Genomic DNA, 20,772 nt, shown 5'->3' with positions numbered 1-20,772 from the left:
GATCCTGAATGTTTCCAGTGATTTTAAAATTCTGGGCAGCTTTTATTTTTTAAATAAGTGAGCATTTGCAACTAGCATTTTATGCAAAAAATATAGGTTGTGCATTTATATATGTACACACACTCATATACACAGAGCGTGCACGCGGACACACGAAAGCTGCATGAGGATGTGTGTGTAAGTCGGCAAACTTTAAAAATGGAAATATTTAAATATTGTGCTGGCATTCTTTCAGGTAACTTAAGATTATAGAACCATGTTAACACTACCGTTTGATGAGTCTGTTGTAATGCCAGAATCCCAGATGTGCAGAAAGTTTTCCAGAGAAAGTGATGACCAAAAGCAAATGAAGAACCCAGAAAGCTTTTCGAAGCAGATCGTGCTCCGAGGAAAGAATATTAAAAGATCTCCTGGAGAAGATACAGAAAAAGAGGAGGAGGAAGAAGAGAGAGAAGAGGAGGATGAGAATGGCTTGCCTAGGCGAAGGGGCCTTCGGAAAAAAAAGACAAGCAAGATAAGGATGGAAAGGATCAAATTCAGGCGACAAGAAGCCAACGCTAGAGAGAGGAACCGGATGCATGGCCTTAACGACGCCCTGGACAATTTAAGGAAAGTGGTCCCTTGTTACTCTAAAACACAAAAACTGTCCAAAATAGAAACTTTAAGACTAGCCAAGAACTACATTTGGGCTCTTTCCGAAATCCTCCGAATCGGCAAGAGACCTGACCTGCTCACCTTCGTCCAAAACTTGTGCAAGGGTCTGTCCCAGCCAACTACAAACTTGGTGGCGGGATGCCTGCAGCTGAATGCCAGAAGTTTCCTGATGGGCCAGGCGGGCGAAGGCACCCATCACACCCGCTCGCCCTACTCCACCTTCTACCCCCCCTACCACAGCCCCGAGCTCGGCACCCCCCCGGGGCACGGGACTCTCGACAACTCCAAGTCCATGAAACCTTACAATTACTGCAGCGCTTACGAGTCCTTCTACGAAAGCACTTCCCCCGAGTGCGCCAGCCCACAGTTTGAAGGTCCCTTAAGTCCTCCCCCAATTAACTATAATGGGATATTTTCCCTGAAGCAAGAAGAAAGCTTGGACTATGGCAAAAATTACAATTATGGCATGCATTACTGTGCAGTGCCACCCAGGGGTCCCCTTGGGCAGAGCTCGATGTTCAGGTTGCCTACAGAGAGCCACTTCCCTTACGACTTACATCTGCGCAGCCAGTCTCTCACCATGCAAGATGAATTAAATGCAGTTTTTCATAATTAATGAGGAAAATGAAAATAAACAGTGGTCATTCACCTCCCCATCTAATTAAGAGCAAGCAGATGCTTGGGCACTGCGTAATTGGCACAACTCTATTTAACGTGTTTACTAGTTCCTAAAGTGTGTTTCAACTATTGTGGGGATTTTCTATGTATTAATAAACCCTTTTTCCGATAAGTATTTTTCCTTTCATTTTTTGTCTGTAAACACTGTGAGATTCTGTTTTCTCTCAGAGGTTATTTTCCCCCCCACCCCCCCTTTTTTTTTCTTTTTATTTCCCTATTTGCTTGATTTGTTGAGCAGTGTGTCTGAACAATATCCCTGAAATAAAAGCATACACACTGTGTAAAGTCAATGTCTATTTTGATTGTACAGTAATTATACAAATGCATGTTATTGAAATCAGATTAATTAAAATGATGTATTTATAATTGGTAGAAAATATATATTATGTATTTGAGGAGAACTGGATTAAAAATATTCAGAACTTTAAAGAAATTATCTCAGAACTGAGATGGGCTTGCAATATGCAGAGGTGAGAGTGCAGCAATATTGAAAGCTATGCAAAAAAAAAGCAAACAAAAAAAACAAAACAGTTTTTTCGGTTGTTGTTTTTGGGTAAGGTAAGGAAAACCAGTCATTGTCACTGAGATTATTCAGTTTGACCTTTAGAGTGTTGCTGGCAGGGGCCACATGCTAATATTTTAGAAGATGTTGTCAAAATTTTGCCTCAGTTATTTTGATCATATATAATCAGCACTTTTTTTTTTGTATTATTCTGACTTCAAGATGTAAAGGTCTGTTATAAAAATGTATAACTGTGGTTTCTCACTACGTACTTTAAATGCAATTAAACATAGATGTTTCCACTTTTAAAATACATCTATTAGCTGTGATACTGTGTTTTGCCTGATACTTATTATTTCACAGTATACAGCTGCCTTTGGTCTTGCCTACACAGCTTTCTTCCCTGCATCCCCGTAGCGCTTGAGCCTGGGGATGGAAATCATGAACTACCAGGGCAAACCTCGTGCTATTTTCAGAAGGACGTATTAGCCACGCAGCGAAAGCAGACCCACAATATCACTGAAACAGCTGTGTGCTAAATGAAACACAGGTTAGGGGAAGAAAATAACTTTATAGCTCAACAAGACACTGGATTTCATACGGGAACGGGCCCTGAGCAGACATGCATGTCACTAGCTGCCCCTCCAGCTCTGGCTTACGGAGGGGTGCAGGAGCCCGGGAAGCTTAAAAACCTGCAGAGAGGACTCCTTGAACGTTGCTAAACTTAGTCTTGGCGAATAAACAGCACCAGTAAACTACAGACGTGTCTGCAACCCGCATTAATTCAGCGGCTACAGGGGTCTGCACGGCACCTCGCACCTTAACAGAGTCGAGCTCAGCTGAGCCTCGGTCCTTTTCTAACCACTCAGAGCTATTTCTCAATAAGCTACACCAGTGACAGAACAAATGACCCATTGAGCTAAAAGCCAACGGCCTTTAAACCTGTGAGTAAGCAAGACCTCTTGATTTTGAGGGATAAATAGCAGCTACCAGACAAGCATTCCCCTGAAGTACCAAAATGTTATGCTGTGAATGAGCAGGGGAATAATTTTTTTTAAAAACTGTATAAGTAGTCCAAATTACACCTGCAAATTAGAGACTCCTGGCTGAATCACAGTCTGGGTCACAGTTTGTAAGTGGCACACAAACCTCAGACCCTCACTTGAGTACGCAGCTTGACAAAGAGGGGATGGGCCAATTTTCCCTGATAATTTGCCTAATATCACAAGCGGGACTTGTAAACAGTCTGTCCCGTCAAGCATTGCAGCTCCTTCAGGACAACAGCAGCCTGACATTCATCTCTTCTAAATAAGATCAGGCTACCCCAACTGCTGGAGAGGGGTAACAAATCCCAGAGTTCGGATCAGGGTCCAAATGCTTCCAAGCTTGCAGAGGGAAGAGGGCAGACATGGGGTTTTGCTCAATCAGCATCCTCTCTAGACACAAACGTCAGACCCAAAGCAGAGCCTTTTGGAGCCAAGTCTTGAGCCACAGTTCAGGGGGGTTGGCTCAGGGTTATCCCACCTTTCATCAGAGTCAGGAGCTGTGGAAGGCACAGGCAGTGGTTTTCTGCCTTCAATGAAAGGTGATGGTGATGACTGCCAGTTTGACAGCATCCTCAAGTGTTTTGCACTGAATATAGGAAGAGTTTGGGGAAAGAGGAGAGAGTAAAATCGATTGCTTTTGCTGTTGTTCGCAATCAGCTGATATTCAGCAAACCATGGAATGGCGACAGGACATAGCAGAAGGGGGAAGAAGCCAGTCAAGAAGAAGTAAACACAGAGTCCTGGGCACAGATTCGTACAAAGAGGCGCTGAGATGTATTAGTGTATCACAACGAGCTATGGGCAAGTGGGCCCAGAAACAGGGGAGCCTTTGAAGTGGAAGCAGGAGGAGATGCCCTCCCACTGAGCACTAGCAGCAAACTTATCTAACCAAGTTTGGTAAGAGGAGGCTGAAAGATAGCCGAGTGCCTCAGAGCAGCGTTGCTGCGCTGGGGAAGGGCGCGTTTGCATAAGTTGGGTGCGAAGCGAGGAAGCAGCCCTCAAGTCCTGCACCCAGGGAGGGAAACGCCTGCTGCAACACATTCAGCAGGCACCCAGGGGTGTTAAGACTTCAGGTTCTCCAGTCTGGGGGTCTCCAGCTCTGTGGCCCTATATTAACTCAATAACTCATGGGCCAGTTCCAGTTTCCCCTTCTGGCAGCAGAAGCAAAAGGAAAGGGAGGGGAAAAAAAAAAAAATCCCTGCCAGTTCAGATCTTTCTCGCTCGCTCCACAACAGATGGGGAGGCAATTCACAGCCAGATTCCCCCTCTGGTAGCTCAAGGCAGGCACCACGCTTGCTCAGGGCATTGCAAATTGGAAAGCCAGTCCAGAATAAATAATGGAGCAAGTCATAGAAAAATATTGAGACAGCATAAAAAAACCCTGACGTTCCCTGTCTAGGAGGATATGGATTATTTAGAGATAAAGAGGTAGGGGATCCCCTTGAGAGTAGGCTCTCGCACACCTTCTCTTTCACACACACGACAAACCTTTCTGTGCTCCTTCGCTGGCCCGTCGCAGAACATAAGGTGCTCCAAGCTCTGATGTGATTTATAAAAGCCTTTGAAGTCACCTTATTTTAGAGAACAAATCCGAGCACGGAGAAAGTTCTGGTGCTTTAAACTCACCGGGATAAAAGCCAGTGGGTTTCTTTACCCAATCTCTGCTTTATAAGGTTTGTCTCCTTTCAATCCCATTCATACAGCAAAACAAAGCTGCTCATTTCTGCCTGCCTTGTTCTCCTCTTAACTGCCTTCACTTCCTTGAGGATAGAAATATGTAAAATAGCAACAGCTCCAGAAAAATTAGGTGAGAAGTTTCTATTCTCCCCTGTCCTCTAGCACAAGAGTAATGAAGCCTTCCGTCAATTTTAGAGGTGGGAACCTCAAAGCTGGCTGAAGAAAACCTATTTCATGTGTGATTTTGTTACACAGTGGAACTCTTTGCCATTTATTATTTCCCAGAGTAACATTTTAGTGAGATTTTTAAAAAGCATTGTATGTTTTTATGGTATCAGAAATACACTATTTATTTAAGAATGGCTGTACCACATCAGATTAAACATCCATCTAATCAAATAACCTGCTTCCTACATGAGGGTATAAAAAAAAACCATGTCCAAAGATGTCAGAACAGGGTGAGGAAAAAAAATATTTGTTTTACTAATAAAAATGTTGGAAAAGAAACTAAGCATCATGTTCCAGGATTTCAGCCAACCCTGTCGAAGACAGGGATGCGCCTGAATTGGAAAAAGGGGTGGGAGGCATGACAGCGTACTGCAGGGTTTGCACCCTTTCCTCTGCAACACTGACCTCACCAGTAATCACTGAGTAGGATGGACTGGGTAGCACTGGGCTGTACCTCTGAACTCCGTCTCAAAAAAACCCTCAGCAGCAGTAAAATTTAAAACCAGTGGCCCCAGCTCCACGGTCCTACAAATCTCAATGGGACTGCAAAGAGAGAGGGAGCAGTAAGGACTGTTTTGCCAGAGCTCAGAGGAGATCTTAAAGCTCCTCTGTGTTACAGTAGGAATACGCTTGTTTTAGGACACATCCTGGCTGTGCTCCCTTTGGGACTGTCTGCATTCTTTCACTTCATAGCTATCTGCACAAAGATTTTTAAAATGTATGGAGATTGCACAGGCACAAATGTGACGGCAGGTTTTTTCTATACTAGCAATTCCCTCTCCCATTTTTACCCCTGCTTTACTCTTCTCTTCTCCCCTTTGCCTGTAGGGCTCTCAAATGGCAGCAAATTAAGTGAAATGCCATCAATAAAGATGAATTAAATCCCAGTGAAACACATGGCAGAATCTTTCCTCATGAAAGCAAATAATACTTGCCTAAATTAAAAAGTAGCTGCATGGTTTTGTCTTTCAGATTGTGAATCTAGCTTAACTCAAGCCTATGGTTATATTTTATGGTCCGTACTCAAGGTCAAAGCAGGTTTAATCCTGGTACCAAAATCCTACAGCTTTTGATGTACGAGTAGCAGAGATGGTACTGCTTGGGGCTGAATCATCATAAAAGCAGCTCCCCTTACAAAATTTCAGCAATTTCCAAATCAAAAGCAAAACCAACCAACCAACAAAACAAACAAACAAAAAAGCCCCGTCAATAACCTGGCTGTGGGTCTGACCCAGAGCTGAACCACGGCAGCAGGTTGTGATTTTGCTCTGGAGAGACACAGATCAGCGTGGCGAGCAGCTGGCACCGTGCCACCGCAGAATCTCAAGGGCAGACCTGTCGTGTCTCACTGATACAAATCTAACTACCGTACACGGGGCTGCCATGCAGAATTGCACTCCCAAGCCCTCTCTGCCGCACAATCAGACCTGAGCGAGTCATCTCACAAAATTCTTGCACTTCATGCCAAGAGGATGGCCTATTTTTCCGCAGAGCCTTCCTCCTTACCCCAGAAGATGTGCCAGAATAAGCTAGGAAAAGGGAAAGGAAAGCCAAATTCACAGGCAAAAGAGCTCAAAAAAAAAAGAAGGTTTTTTTCAAATACCTGCAGCATGAAGTCCCTATGAAGTGCAACTGGTTTTGAATTGGCATCACCCACAAATGTTGTTATGGAGTTGTAAAGAGGTTTCCTCCCCCTTCTCCCCCAAAACACTGTTTTCTCTTGGCTGTTTTCCTTTGTCACTAGCTCCTTAGACTTCCACATTTACCCCTGTAACTGCACTACTTGCACTATTTAATTCTAGGGCACCATGTATGCAGAACATACCATAAGGAAACAAGCAAGATCTAGCTGAGGCTCAAATTCTGGACTACTTCAAGAGGTGAGGGAAAAAAAAAAAAAGAAAATGGGAACAGAAAAGCAACTTTTATGATTTATCATTTTTCTATGATATTCAGTGTATCCCTGGCCCTACCCCAGCCTAGTGAACATCATACTTTCTGATATTCTAGGGGGGGGTTGTGTTTCTGTAGAGCATTACTAAGCAGGTTTGGTTCTTTTTTTTTTTTTTCATTGGAGTTGATTAATATGTGAAATAGAGTTTTTCAAACTGATGAAATTTCCTGGTCTGTGAGTACACCCACATGTAAAATGTTATAAATTCTCAAGTGCTTGGATATTCTGTTTGCAAATGAAAATGATAATAATCAACTGAATTGGAGATACTTGCACAGATAATCTAGGCTAAATCAGAGATTGTAACATAAATTTTGTACTCTTGAAAGCAGGAAAGTGAGGGCTCGGGTCTGTTCTTGTTCCATGGGAGTTTAGCAGATACCAGATTGGATTCTAAATCACACGGGAAGCTAAACGTAGCCTTATCTACTACGTTATTTATTTACAGCCACACGAGCAGATGCATAATGCTTAAATGCAACTGAAATGACATTTCTGTTGGGCAGACAGCTTGCAAACAAAGAAACTATGATGGGATCTTCCTCAGAATCCAGGGGTAAGCCCACATGAATACTAGCAGATATTTGTCCCACACCAGGAGAAGCACACACGGGAAAGAAAAGCATTGTCCAGGTACCAAGAACAGCAGGAACAGGACTCTTGTTAATTTTAATAATTAAGCAATTGAGATTCCATCCCCAAATTCTGAAGGAAAGTGTGTCAGTCACGATGCAAAGCCCTTTCCCTCTGGATTTACAAAGGGAGCTGTTCTTGTGCTTGGCATCTTTGTCTTGATAATGGGCATTACTTTAGAAAATTAAATATATGGCCCACAATAGATATAATAACAGTTTTGGTTGTCTTTGCACCCGTCAGCACACACACAGAGGCACGCCTATACCCACTGAGAAGCAGATTTTGCAGAGCCCTATCAGAAAGTGGAGAAATTAGCTGACTGAATGCATACAGTTATACTAATTTTGACACCAAAAGGGCACAAAATTTAGGAGTGTGATAGACAGTGAGTGAATAGCCAGTATATATGTCCAGCCACCAGTTCCCAGGTGTTTAGCTACACAGACTTTCAGCCCATGGATTCAAACTAGTCATAAGCATCGTGTTCCCTCCACTTCTAAATTTCTTCTATCCTTACTCATTCTAAACATTCTTTTTTTTTTTTCCCCCTCATACAATAAAATAATACAAACGCAGCTAAAAGGATAACCCTGTCCCCATGCCTCATCTCATGCTCTCTTTTTAGGAGAGGCTTAAGACAACTAAACCCAGAAATCAGAATGACAAATATCGCAACCTCAGAAACACAGCCCCAATGTAATGAGTGACACGGGATGTGAATAAATGCCACCAGAAGTACGACCAGGGATGCCCCAGCAGACAGAGTAATTCAGCGTAGGATGCACCGCAGCATCTGGTAGAAGCACTGGTAAGGAAGTCCTTGGCTTCTGCAGGGGAAAAAAAAGCACTTTCATGGTCACAACAAATTCAGAGAGCTATCTCCTCAGGAACAGGTACGTTAAACGTGAACTGGGGTGCCATTGTGCTCTGCCTGGACAGCAAGCACGTCCCGGCTACAACTCTGTCTTGCCCTGTTTTGAATGACGCAGTTGCTTTGCACAGCAGGTCATCTACCCCATAACAGTTACTTCAGCCTTCATGCTGGATTAACAGGCACTTCACGACAGCTGAGCCTGCAAAAGATGCCCTAGAGGAGATGCGTTGCTGTACAATACATCCACATCTTACTCAATCACGGGTTCCCCGTACCCTCAGGTACTCACACAGATGTCAGCGCTTTCTGTAAGATGGTGACTCTGCCATGAGTAATGGCCTCTACCACAGGCACAGCCTTATGGAAAAGCTCTTCAGTGGTTCATTTAAGCTGTGCTCCGTGGCCTCCATGAGAGACTCACAGTACAAGCTGCCTGAGTTGCAATATCTCACTGCTACTGCGGTCATATTCCCTATACTCTTTTTCCTATCCGTGTGTTGAGATGTGCCCTCCCTTTAAATTCAGCACTGTTCTGGACAAAAAAAGACATAAGCAGCATCAGTATTAATATATTAAATATGTTAGTAATGGACCAAGGCACAAGAGAAGATATTTTATATGGGACCACACACGTTTCTAGAAATCCCAGACCGCAATGAGATGTCTGGGAACCAACTCCTCCTCCAAAAAGGGTAAGTTATTGGCAAGAAAGGATAACTCATGGGCTCATATACCCTAGATCAGTGTTATACCTGCCCCCTCTCTGATGCAGGCCACTATGTATGAAGGTAGCAGTAGACACTACAGTCTTTGCTTAGTTTATCCATTTCACCTGTGATTTACCCCAGCTCCTGCATCATGTATAGGTAATTGGTCTCCAGGTCACTCAATTGCTATGTGATATTTTACTTTGAAATATCTAGAGAATTATTACATAAACTCAGTCTCAAACGATAATCTAGTGTTATTTTTTTAAAGAAAAAATCCTCAGATTTGTTCCTAAATGTATTTAAATCTTACCAGTGAACATGATGCTGGTTATTAAAAAGTAATTCTGGAGAAATTAGCTTGCAGCTACAAAATTAATATAATTCATTTATTTCTTGCAGCCACAAATCAAAATGCTGTTAACACTGCTGCATGCAATTTAATATGCACAGTAAGTTTCCATATGGCTTCAATGTTAGGTTCCCTGGTCACTGCAGAGGCTCATTTGCAGAATGGTCTGTAGGCATGTGAAGTCAGGTTGTGCTTACTGGCACAAACAGGCAGAAAAGCTGTTCTAGATGGTTTCTACATAGGCACAACAGCCCAAACAGGTCCAAAACCACTAACACCATTTGGGATTATCATATCCTACATAAGACTGAGGAATATCTACATGCATTCATAAAACCACAGATATAACCATAGTTTATAAAAAAGGCACCCATAGTCAAATTACTATTACCAGTTCAGCCTCCTGACCATGAAGTCACATTTTTTAAAAGCACTGAACTTCCAACACCTCTTTTGGAGCCAACAGGACCAAAATATGACAAGATAATACAACATCAGTATTGACTACAAAGCTTAAAAACAACCAGTGAGTCTGAATTTTGACAGTGACATATAGGTTGACTGTCGGTGAAGTACTGCTGAGTTTATTGCTCAACACACCTGGAGTTGTGCATACACTGTGAATAGTTTGAACACATCAACTGGATAAAGGCAGTATGTTGCACATACATTTAGTTTTCTATAGGCTGGTTGCAGAAACTTGTCATGTCTGAATAAGTGACAGTGTTTGTTCAAAGTTGGCTCTCTCTTACCTTCCCCTAGCACTAAGGCCACACCATACTCCAGCAACACCAGGCTCATCGTTGCCTAACAAAGCCCATTGAAGAGTGATTACAGTGGATTTATGCCCCTAGAAAGGCCCCTGAGCCCTTTCCAAATAAGAGCAGGCCATGAACACCGACATCCCATGCCACAGGTCTAGTCATTAGGCTGCAAGCCCACACAGGTCACAGCAATACTCATTCTGTCCCTCTTCCCTCTCTTCCAAAAACCCACCCAATCAAGTCTTTCTCGTAACCAAAGCAAGATATTTCAAAGCACTTTTGCCTTGTCAGAGGTTCTCTGACCAGCTTTGCTAATAAAACTGGCAGAGATTCCCAGCATGATTTCTCTGTTGCTTCAAACAGGCAACTGGCATCAGCTGCGGCATGGCGGTCAGCACCAGATAAGGCCAAAATCATAGGCACAGAATTAGCTTTTTTTTTTTTCTTCATTAACAGCACTTGCAATTGAACCCTTGCCACTTGTTCGATAACTCAGCAGCTGGTTTGGTTCAGCACTGTTCAGCTGTGCCTGAGTTCCACTTATAGTTGGGAAACCACATCAAGCACAGCCTCATTGATATCTAAACTCAGAATATGAGGGCATGGGGCTGGGACAAAATAGAGCCTTTCACATCCTGAGGCCACTGTACATCAAGCAACAGCCTGGACGCACCTAACAGAGGCATGAGCACCACCCAGAACTAGGAGGTCAGACTTGTCAAAGATCCACTGGGCTAATCAAAAAGAATGTGAAGGAGAGGGTCTTGATGACTTAGTTGTCAGAGACACATTTGAGGCATCATCAGCTGTTGGTTGTTCACAACAGTTGATGTCAACACAGCCCCTCACCTGGAAAACATTTGCCAGATCTCTCCTGAGCAGGGAAAGGCATCAGCATGCCATTGCAGTCCAGCTAACCACAGATGGGAAAAACCATCAGAGATCAAAGCACTAACAGTGCTGAAGCCCTGATTCTGAAGAGGTTCAGTGAGACAAGTCTCTGATCTAACCTCTTCTAGGATTTCAGGTTATTTTGACTAATTTCTAACTGAAGCTTTTGGGACAACCCCAGGCTAAATTACTGTGAAAGAAGGGAGACAGATGGAGGGAAGAACAATAGAAGCAGGCAGCCTATTATAACTTAAGCCCTACTCTTTCCAGCACTCCTGACATCAATAAGTCCTGCCCACCAGAAGGGCATTGCGATGGAAAGCAGGCTCACAGAAATATTCTGCTGCGTTTACACAATGATTTCCTGAGATGGGAGGGAGCAGGGGAGCTGCCGCCTTTATTTTAGTTCTGTCAACTGTTAGTACAGAGAGTCTCTCTGGTGCGTTATGTTCTCATGAGCTGGCAGACCTGTTGGGAATATAATGAGGTCTGTGCATGCACCTCCTGGTGTGATGTTTAAAAAACTCCATTTCTAACAACTTATTCCTCAGATGCTCTCCTGATTTTCTTGAGGCGTAAGGACCAGTTGACTATGCAAATGAAAGAAGAGAATGTAGGAAATGAGTTAGACACAAAGGGAGTTGCTGGCAAATGCCATTGCTTCCTCAGGGCATAATGGTAAGAGACAGCTGCTACTGCCAGCCCAGAAGCGGTAGCTGAGGGGGTTAGCACAGCTCTGTTGAAAATCTTTAGTCTGATGAATAACCAGGCAGAGGCTGCCTGTGCTTACAAGGCAGGACCCCTAAACCAAGATCTTTGATTCTTTCTCTGCTGTTCCTCATTATCATCCACTGTAAACACACGCAGGAGTGATATCAGATGATTTTTGTAGCAGTTTGCAAGTTTATTTTCTGAAAGCCCTTTGTAACAGGAGGGGCAAGACAGGAAATTGACTGCAAGTACATGAGAAGCATTGTCCTTTGCAACTTCTAAAGTTGCTATTGTGAGAATATGATGACCATTAATGAAGCAAGTTGCTAATTTGCTGGATAAAACATTTTGAAATATGAACCTCTTCCTTCTATGACTGTAGAATAAATAATTCCACAAATATTTAATCACTGTACATGATGCTATGGTTTTATTTTTAATTTTCATTATGGAGCGATTCCCTCAAGTAATTATCATGGCAATCGTAACTCTGATACAGTACTCTGCTACCGTTTATCGGCCAGAACAACAAAATACATGTAACTGATGTGCCTACATAAATATTTTAGGACATTGTTGTTCTTAGATTGTTTGGAAATACTTATGGTAACCAGTAAATACTGATACTTTTCTTTCGCCTCCAAAAGAATCTGTCACTTGAAGAACTGGCACGATGCTTAAAGTACCACTTTATGGAAAAAAATAACACAAATGTTTATTGGTAGTATTAAAGGAAATGCTTGGTGTTTTTCAGCTCTGAGCAGAATAGCTGTCTGGAGTGCCACATGTTATTATCACCACACAAAGAGAGAATAAAAACCCTTCCACAGGGGAACACCTTCATTTCAAACAGGGGAGAAACCAAACCTCCCAATACTAAATGATTAAAAAGCATATCATATTTAAAATAAATGGACACTTGTGCACTTTTCCTGGGAGAGCGGGAGTGCCTGATGCTTTCTGAAGCACCCAAAGATAGTAAACGGTAAGCAAAAAGCACATTTCCTGATTCTGCTGCTCTTCTCTCAGCCAAGGTTATGTGTGCTCACCAACAGAAGGGTAGATACTTATGGCAAGATTATGCCCTCATTTATTGCAGCAAAACCCCTTTAAACACATTGGATTTACTCAGGTATTAACGAGGACAAGAACAAAAACTTGGCATTAAACTCTTCCAAAGTTTAACGTACTCCACAATACTACTCACTGACAAACAGCAATATCCTGTTCTTACAGCATTCCTCTCCCCCTCCCCCTTTTTTTTTTGACTCTCTCCTCCCCCCGCAAAGCACTTCACAGTTGTGAGTTGGCACCCTTACTACCTCTATATGCATGATAAAACCAAGATGAAACAGTTGCCCAAATAAGTCGCAAAGTGAGCAGAAGCTTGGTGACCTACCTCCTGAACTGAGCTGAACCCAGATTCCTTAAATCACATTTCAGACATATGACTGAGCTACCTTGGCTTAATGGCTGCCGTGCATCAGCTGAGCCCCAGTGAAAGTAGTTTAAATTAGCGTGTGCTACCCTAGATTTGCAACAGCTCAGCTGCTACACAGAAACTCATTAAGCTATGGTAACTTGCTCAAGTGTCTGAGATCTCAATCTGATGCTTTACCCAGTGGCCCACATAACTGCCCAAATCATGTTCTGTGCCTCCATGCCAATAAACATCCTAAGCCCATCTTTCACAAAGTGAGGACGTGCCCAAGAAAATAACATCAGTACAATTTTCCAGTGAGATGCTTCAGAAGATTTGTTCAGATAAGGAGAGAGCCCTCAAGGACACTTTTATGTCTTCTCTCCCTGACCTAGATCCAGACAGAGCTCTCTGCAACTCAAATAAACTCCATAGACAGTACTAGGATTATCTTCATGTCCTGTCTTTATCTCCGGTTTAATATGCAATGTTTTCTTCTTTGGCCCACCAACAAGGATTATGCTATTCATTCCACTTACCTTAATTCTTATAATTTCTTCTCCTTATGCTGTCCTCAAGATCTACTTCTCCAGAACACTGCAAGCAACACCTTTTTTCTACGGGAGAAAAGAAAAAAAAAATTTTTTTTTAAAAATCAGCCATATAATCCTATTTTCACTAAACTCTACTGACTCGTCCTTCATTTAAAAGTCAAGTTCCAAACTGTCTCTATCCTTCTCTCTTCCTTTCTAAACCATCTGTTCATCTATTGTCTACCAGAAATGTAGCACAGGAAACTTCACTTCAGCTGATGCTGTGTGAAACATACATTCTTATCCTTGAGCCATATCCCTCTTTTTGGAAAGAGGGCTCCTATTGATTCTTGCTTGCTTCCTTAGTCTTTCTTTTGGAGTGTTATAATTGTACCATTTAACTCCATTAAACATTCTAGGATTCAGATCACATGAAAGTGCTATGTCAAATTAAGTTATATTTTATTATCTTGAACTGATTGTTATTGTGCAACCTGCATCTACCAATAGAAATATCTGTGAAGACAACTAAATTATATTCAATGCAGAGCAAAAGTGAATATCTCTATATACATGACCCAGTGTAGTTCAGTATCTCAAGTTTTTTAAGTCACTAGTTTAAACCTCAGGGCAAGTGTTAACTCACTATTATGTCTACAGGTAAACAAAATTGGATTAAGATAAGAAATTTTAGGCATCTATAAAATTGGCATGATAAGAGTTGCAATTTTGCATGAAAGAGCAAGTCAACTCATACAACCACAAAAATCATATTTTGGAGGGGAGAGAGATCATTTACTCTCTGATGCCACAAACTTACCAAAGCAGCTCAAGGAAAAGCAGGCTAGTCTTCTCCCATCTGACGATGATATTATCATAGCAATTTCAACAGGTAAACATGATTTCAGCTTTGTGCAGTAGCACAAAAGCATTGATTATCTGTTAGTTACTCCTGAACATACTACAATGCTTTCCCTAGACTTGTGACTCCAGAGCTCACAAGCAGCTGGCATCAGGCTTAGCTTTAGCAGCACCTCCCAGGGCAGACGGCTAGGTTACACTAGCACAAGGTCTACCAAGAAAGGCAGTTTCCTGGCTGAGGGAAGAAGTAGGAAAGGGAGGATTGCTGTAGTTGTTTTCACCTGGTTGGGCTGAGACCTTGCTGCTTGCTCAGCCCAGCCCCACCAGCTGTGAAGTAACGGGACCTTAAAGGAGCCATTGTCATTATCATTCTTCAGTTGTTCTCTCAGTTCTCTGAGGGCATGTCTCTTATTACTTCTATCTATGAGGCAACGTCATGGATTTAAGGGTCAGCCTGTCCATTAGGGTGCCGTGCAACCTCTCCATTATCCTATAGGAGAGCCAGGAGGCAGCTGTCAACACTCTCAAACTGGGCAGCAATGGTCAGGGAAGGACTGGCCTCAGGCTTGCTTGATATGGACTCCAAATGACCTTCCCTGGTGGCAATTTGTTCAGATCATTGGCAGGTTTTAAAGCCGTGTATTCACAGCAAAACCTCTGGGAAAAGACACTGAAAATTTTGTTCTTTGGCATCTCCGTGAGGGAATCCGTACTTTAGCTCAATCAGTGGCTACTACAGTGATGGAGGAAATGAGATGCGAATCCCTTTCAGCGAGGGGGAAAGGGTATCTGTCCCCAAGCGCTTATGTTTAGATCCTGTGCCAGGAGCAGAAAAGCAAACAAATGAAAACAAACATGTTTTGTAATAAAAAAAAGGCAAATAGGGAATGTTTCCTGAAACTAAGAAGAATGGAATAGCTCAGCGCACTAAAAAATTACTGGAGACAAAACCAAATGCGTCCTACTGCATTTTCCCAGAGCTAGGAAGAAAGTAACTAGTTCATAAATTCCATCAGGAGCTTGGGGATTTTTGATGTAATGAGTTTTACAGTTTCAGAGGAGACTGCTTTGCTAATAATTATGTAACAGTAATTAAATCTGAAAAAGGCTGTACTCTAACTATGTTGATTTATTGCAGCTCCAACAAAGTACTCCTAGAGTGTGCTTTGGAGCGTGCACCTCCTCCCTCCAGTTTTCTTTAAATTCTCACAGAGCACTGGGTCACAGATGGTCTGAGATGCGATATTTTCCCTATTAAATTCCTAATAATCTTTTTCCGAGGCTGAGTCATGGAAGCCTGGGGATTTCTCATTTTAATTAGAAGGTTTAAGGAGCTAACTCTGTTTGAAATTTCCTCCTAGGAGATATGGGTGCAGGTGATCCCATTCAGAAGAATGACACAATATCAAGGCCAACATCTCATTTCCATATTAGATTACAGCTAGTTTGGCATAACTCCTGATCTGGATGCTGATGATGTTCTGCCTGAGCAGGAGGCACGAACTTTCACCATTTGAAAACAGGATTATTTTAGGATTATGTCTGAAGACATTTTAGGCTCTAGCTGGATGTTTCCTACCCTACCACAACACTCCATCGCCCTGTGTAGAAACCATTTAGAAATGTGAATTATTTATTAGTCTGATTAAAGCAATAAGTCTGTATCATTTGGAAAGCAGTGCTGTTAAGGGTGCTCATTCAAAGAGATTTACCATATTGTCCAAAGGGCTGATCCTCATGGTATTTAAGATAGTAGCGTTTCAGATGGATTTTGTCTACAAATACTACAAGCTATATAAACAGAGCATTCACCTAGCAAAATGTTTTATGTATAGCTTTAGCATTTGCAGTAGGCGAAGAGCAACGTCCCACCCCTGCCATCCAAAGGAGGTTATTCTTAGGCGCTCATAGCTGAGTTTGATCATTTGTAAGAATGCCTGTTGTTTAAGAGTTAGTCTGGTGTACTATTCACATGTCCCTTGATAGTCTATTGTGAAAAAACCCCTGCTTCTTAGAAGACAGCTGTTGAAGTTTCGTCAGCCTACACTGTACAGCCAATTCCTGTGCTTTAGGAAAATAATGAGCATCTCTTGTTCTTTCAGCATGGCATGCAGTTGTCAAGAAGTCAGATGACACATTATTTGCCTTTTATAACACTAGGTAGCTTCTCAGTTTTCGAAACACAGAAGTGACTGTGTTTTGGGAAAACAAAAAATTTCAGCCACTCTAAGCTGCACCACTTAAACATGCTAAAAATAAGATTTTATTGGAAGTAGTACTGCAGCGTATAGACTTGGCTGTGAATAGAAGAAATAACCTTTTCCACACTAAATCCCACCGGTTGTGCCATCTCCATGAACGGATTTTGATGAGCCTAAAGTTTAACTTTGTTATGCATTTTAAAAATACTCTGCGTGCAATTGTTCAGAAGCTTAAATTGTAATAAATTGTTTAAAAGGTTTAATTTCTATATATAATCCATCTATTTGTACATGCAATTTTCATGCCTTTTGTTGCTGAAATGCTCTAAAGATTTGCAATTTAACTTAACAGCAGGTATTTCTCTTATGAATCACAGAAACAAAAAACCTAAGACACAGAACAGTGCTTTAGACTGTTTTCCAAAGATCATATCCGTCCTTACTGTCATATCACAGCCTGCAAGTGCCCCACAAACAGGGTTACTCCCAGTAAAGCGCTACACTGCTTGAGAAAGAGGAAGAAGCCATACTAGTAATGAGTAAGAAAAGCCAATTCTTGCCTAGGATATAGCAAGAAAGAAGAATTTAACCCAGCCCTAGATTGCACGCAGTATTTTGTGTATGAAACATCAATGTGTGAACTGCAAAACCAGCCATTCTTCTGAATGTCCATGAGCCTGGCTGATGCTGTGACAATTGGCTGGATTTGGCCACTTGATTCATGAAGCCCAGGAAGGAGGTGGCTACCAGTAGCTGCCTTGCCAAAGCACTCACGTGAAAGCAGGTTGGCCTCTGTGGTGTATTTTTGTAATACCATTTATTGTAGTAAGAAGGAAAGTACACCCAGCACTATAATTGTGTGGAAAATTCAGTTGTGTTTATTTCCCCACAACTGATGTAGGGAAGAGCACGTGCTGCTTTTCAGACCCCATTCACGTGAGAGTTGAGATGCAGAATGAACTCCTCAGTGCAAGGTCAGCAGAAAGTGCAGGCAGCAACATCTTTTTCTGAAGCAATTGGACTTCCAGCTCTGTTGTCCCCCTTGATGGCCCAAAATATGAAAACACGAGGAAAGGTAGATTCAAAATACTCTGTAAAGCCAAGAGTTAAAGTTGCAGATGAAACCAGGTTCTGTAATGAGTTAAAGGGAAAATGTCTCTGAGTTCTGATTAATGACCAGGGACACCTAGAGCTGCTTTGCCTGTCTCAGCAGTACATGACTGGTGCAGCAGGGTAATGTCTAATAACTAATCTTTGACACTAGAATTAAGTCATTTTGCAAGAAAGCAGGTCATTAGAAGCTAAATTGAATTATAAGTAATACTATCTCTATGGAGGATTGTAAATTAATTGGTTTTTAACAATAACATTTCTGTATTTTATTAAAGCAGTGTAAGAATTCAGCGAAGAAAAGAATGTAGCAGATAAACAGGGCAGGTGTTGATGATGCAAATGAAATAGATGACAGATGGTTAGTAGCACGATCACTCACTGTGTGTGTATAATGGATAGAGGTAATCAAATTCCTTTGTGAATTGGTGACTTTCTTTACATCAAGAACTTTAACTGTGCCGTGCTTATACAGCTTCTTCTTAAAAATTAACTCCACTTCTTGTCATTATCTGGAGGTGCAGGACACTCGTATTTGCATACTGTCACAAACAAAAGCCAGGCACCCAAATAAAACCCCATCTGGGCAACCAGCTACATTCGCAGAGTGGCCATGGGACTCTGAATAAGCCTCTGTCAAAGAGCAGCCCACCCTCCAGAGCAGCCCAGGTGATCCACAGGGTAAAGGCTTTTCTCCAGCCCTGTGGATGAACCGCTGGTCTGAATATGACCCCACGACGTGGGTGCTGTCCCCAAACCCCAGTTCATAGTTCTCTCTCAGAGGGAAGAGGCAAGTTAATGCTGCAGCAGATTAATGTGATTGTTGCTTGCTGATGGGCGCTAAGCTCAGCTCAGTCCATGACCTGTATACTGATTTTTGAGGGGGATTTCTTTCCTGGCACCACACAGCTATAGCTGATAATTTGTGTTGTGGGTCCAGACAAGGATCACTCAGCAATTATGGTCCGAGGCAAAACTGACTCGGCTTGGGGCAAAAAATCAATTGAATTTGTTACCAATGAAATCAAAGTAGGATAATGAGAAGTAAAACCAAATCTTAAAACCACCTTCCCCCCTGCCCCACTCCTCCATTCTTCCTGGGCTCAGCTTCACTCCCAATTTCTCTCCCTCTTCCTCCTCAGCAGCGCAGGGGTACGGGGAATGGGGGTGGTAGTCAGTTCGCCACACCTGGTTTCTGCCATTCCTTCCTCCTCAGGAGGAGGACTCCTCACGCTCTTGCCCTGCTCCACAAGAGACAGTCCTCCATGAACACTTTTTTTTTTTTTTTCCCCTTCTTGAATACGTTATCGCAGAGGCACTACCACCATCGCTGATCTTGGAGCTGGGGAATCCTCCAGCAGCTCCTCACAGGAGCCACCCCTGGAGCCCCTCTCCCGCTGCCAAAACCCCACTCACAAACCCAATACAATTCGACATAAACTGTAAGAGAAAATCACCCGGTCTCTAGATGCGGAGATACCACCTCATTGTACATCCGCCACGCACACATGCAAACCCATCCAGGGAAAAAGCAGGGAATGCTTGAGCCAGCACTTGCTTTACAGAAAGCTGTCCCTGTTCTGAGCCAAAAAAAATGAGCAAAAACAATTGCTCAAGGGCTGCAGACGCCATATCAGGAGCCAATCTATTAGCAGAGCAGTTTGCAGGATGGGTACGGAACGGGCCGCTGACAGGGTAGACAGGAAATATCATCTACACAGCTCTTTCTTAGCACTCCGTATTCCATCGAAACAAAGCCATGCCTTTTCCATGGAAGTACTCTGCATACAGCAATGTTGGGAGAACCCCTGCAAGATATTTCTCGGATGGCTGGTGAGGCCAGGTGGATGTTGCCTCGGTCCTTTCTCTCGCGATTACGAGCGTAGCTTCGCTGGGCCAGGGCAGCCTCCAGATTGTTAGCGGAGCGGTGTCGTCAGAGGGTTGTATAAGCAGCACTTAAAGGTGACAGACTGGTTTTTGGGGTCTAGCAAAGCGTTTCTGTAAGTCTGTTCTGCCAAAGTGCCTGCGTTCCGCACCCCGTTCTCACTCTCAAAGAACAGGACACACCTGCAAGGGAAGAGAAGGGTGGTGGGATCCTCTGCAGCATCCCTCTGCCACGGCTCATTCTACCGAACTGCTGGGCAGAAGGCTTTGTTTGCTTCATGGCTAGGGGAGTTTCAGGGCCACAATGTCAGCTGCTCGTACCCTCCTCTGTCACCAGAAACCTGAGCCTGGGTAAAGGCACATCACTCATCATTCTTATGGAGAGCTTTGCAATATGATGAGTTTTGTATATTTCGGTGGTGTGTACAGCATCGGAAATCTGGACAACGTATTTGATGGTTTGCTTACTGTATGCAATATCTGTTACGTTTTACTGCGGCATGTGACCTTTTTGTATTTTGAATATTTGTTCTTGAAACCTTGAGTGTGGAAAATGAAAAATTAAATTAGCTAACGAAGTACCACAGAAAGGATTTTTTTCTGTTTTACCTCTTTGTAGCAGGAACATACTCATTCAGTCTCTCTTACCAGCAGTACCCTACACGAGGTGAAGGAAAATAACCCATGCAACTGCATTTGTTTGCGAGTCAACATGGAAAAGTGACATAGCTACCTTCCAATAGAAACAAACACACTTTCTTTGGCTGTTAAGAAAGCCATTGCAGCAGTAAGAAGAAAACAATAAACGTGGTGCACAGTAAATACTGTGCTTGAAGCTAAATCTCAAGAATTCTAGCAAGCCTCTGTGGTAAGAGTACAGATATCCACAGATACTAAAGAAAGTTTACTAAAATTTATTTTAGGGAATCAAAATACACGTCGTTTATGTTAGATGACAGAGCACATTACGAAATATATTTTATAATATATCAAGAACACAGTTCTTGGCACTGTTTTGGACCAGAATAGTTTTTTCCCCCAAAAACACCCCTACATCTACTCTCTATTAAAGTAAAATTGTAGCAGGTC

At 42.6% G+C, this 20,772-nt stretch overlaps 1 protein-coding gene across 1 annotated transcript; it reads left to right on the top strand.

Moving 5' to 3' along the window:
- Positions 1-256: 256 nt before the first annotated feature.
- On the top strand, positions 257-1,270 carry NEUROD6 (neuronal differentiation 6). Its single transcript, XM_009987260.2, has one exon. The coding sequence runs from the start codon at positions 257-259 to the stop codon at positions 1,268-1,270; it is 1,014 nt and encodes a 337-aa protein (XP_009985562.1).
- Positions 1,271-20,772: the final 19,502 nt, after the last annotated feature.

Source organism: Tauraco erythrolophus, chromosome 7 (assembly GCF_009769465.1).
Source record: "Tauraco erythrolophus isolate bTauEry1 chromosome 7, bTauEry1.pri, whole genome shotgun sequence".
Classification (NCBI taxonomy): Eukaryota; Metazoa; Chordata; class Aves; order Musophagiformes; family Musophagidae; genus Tauraco; species Tauraco erythrolophus.
This window is presented reverse-complemented; position numbering and strand designations above follow the sequence as displayed.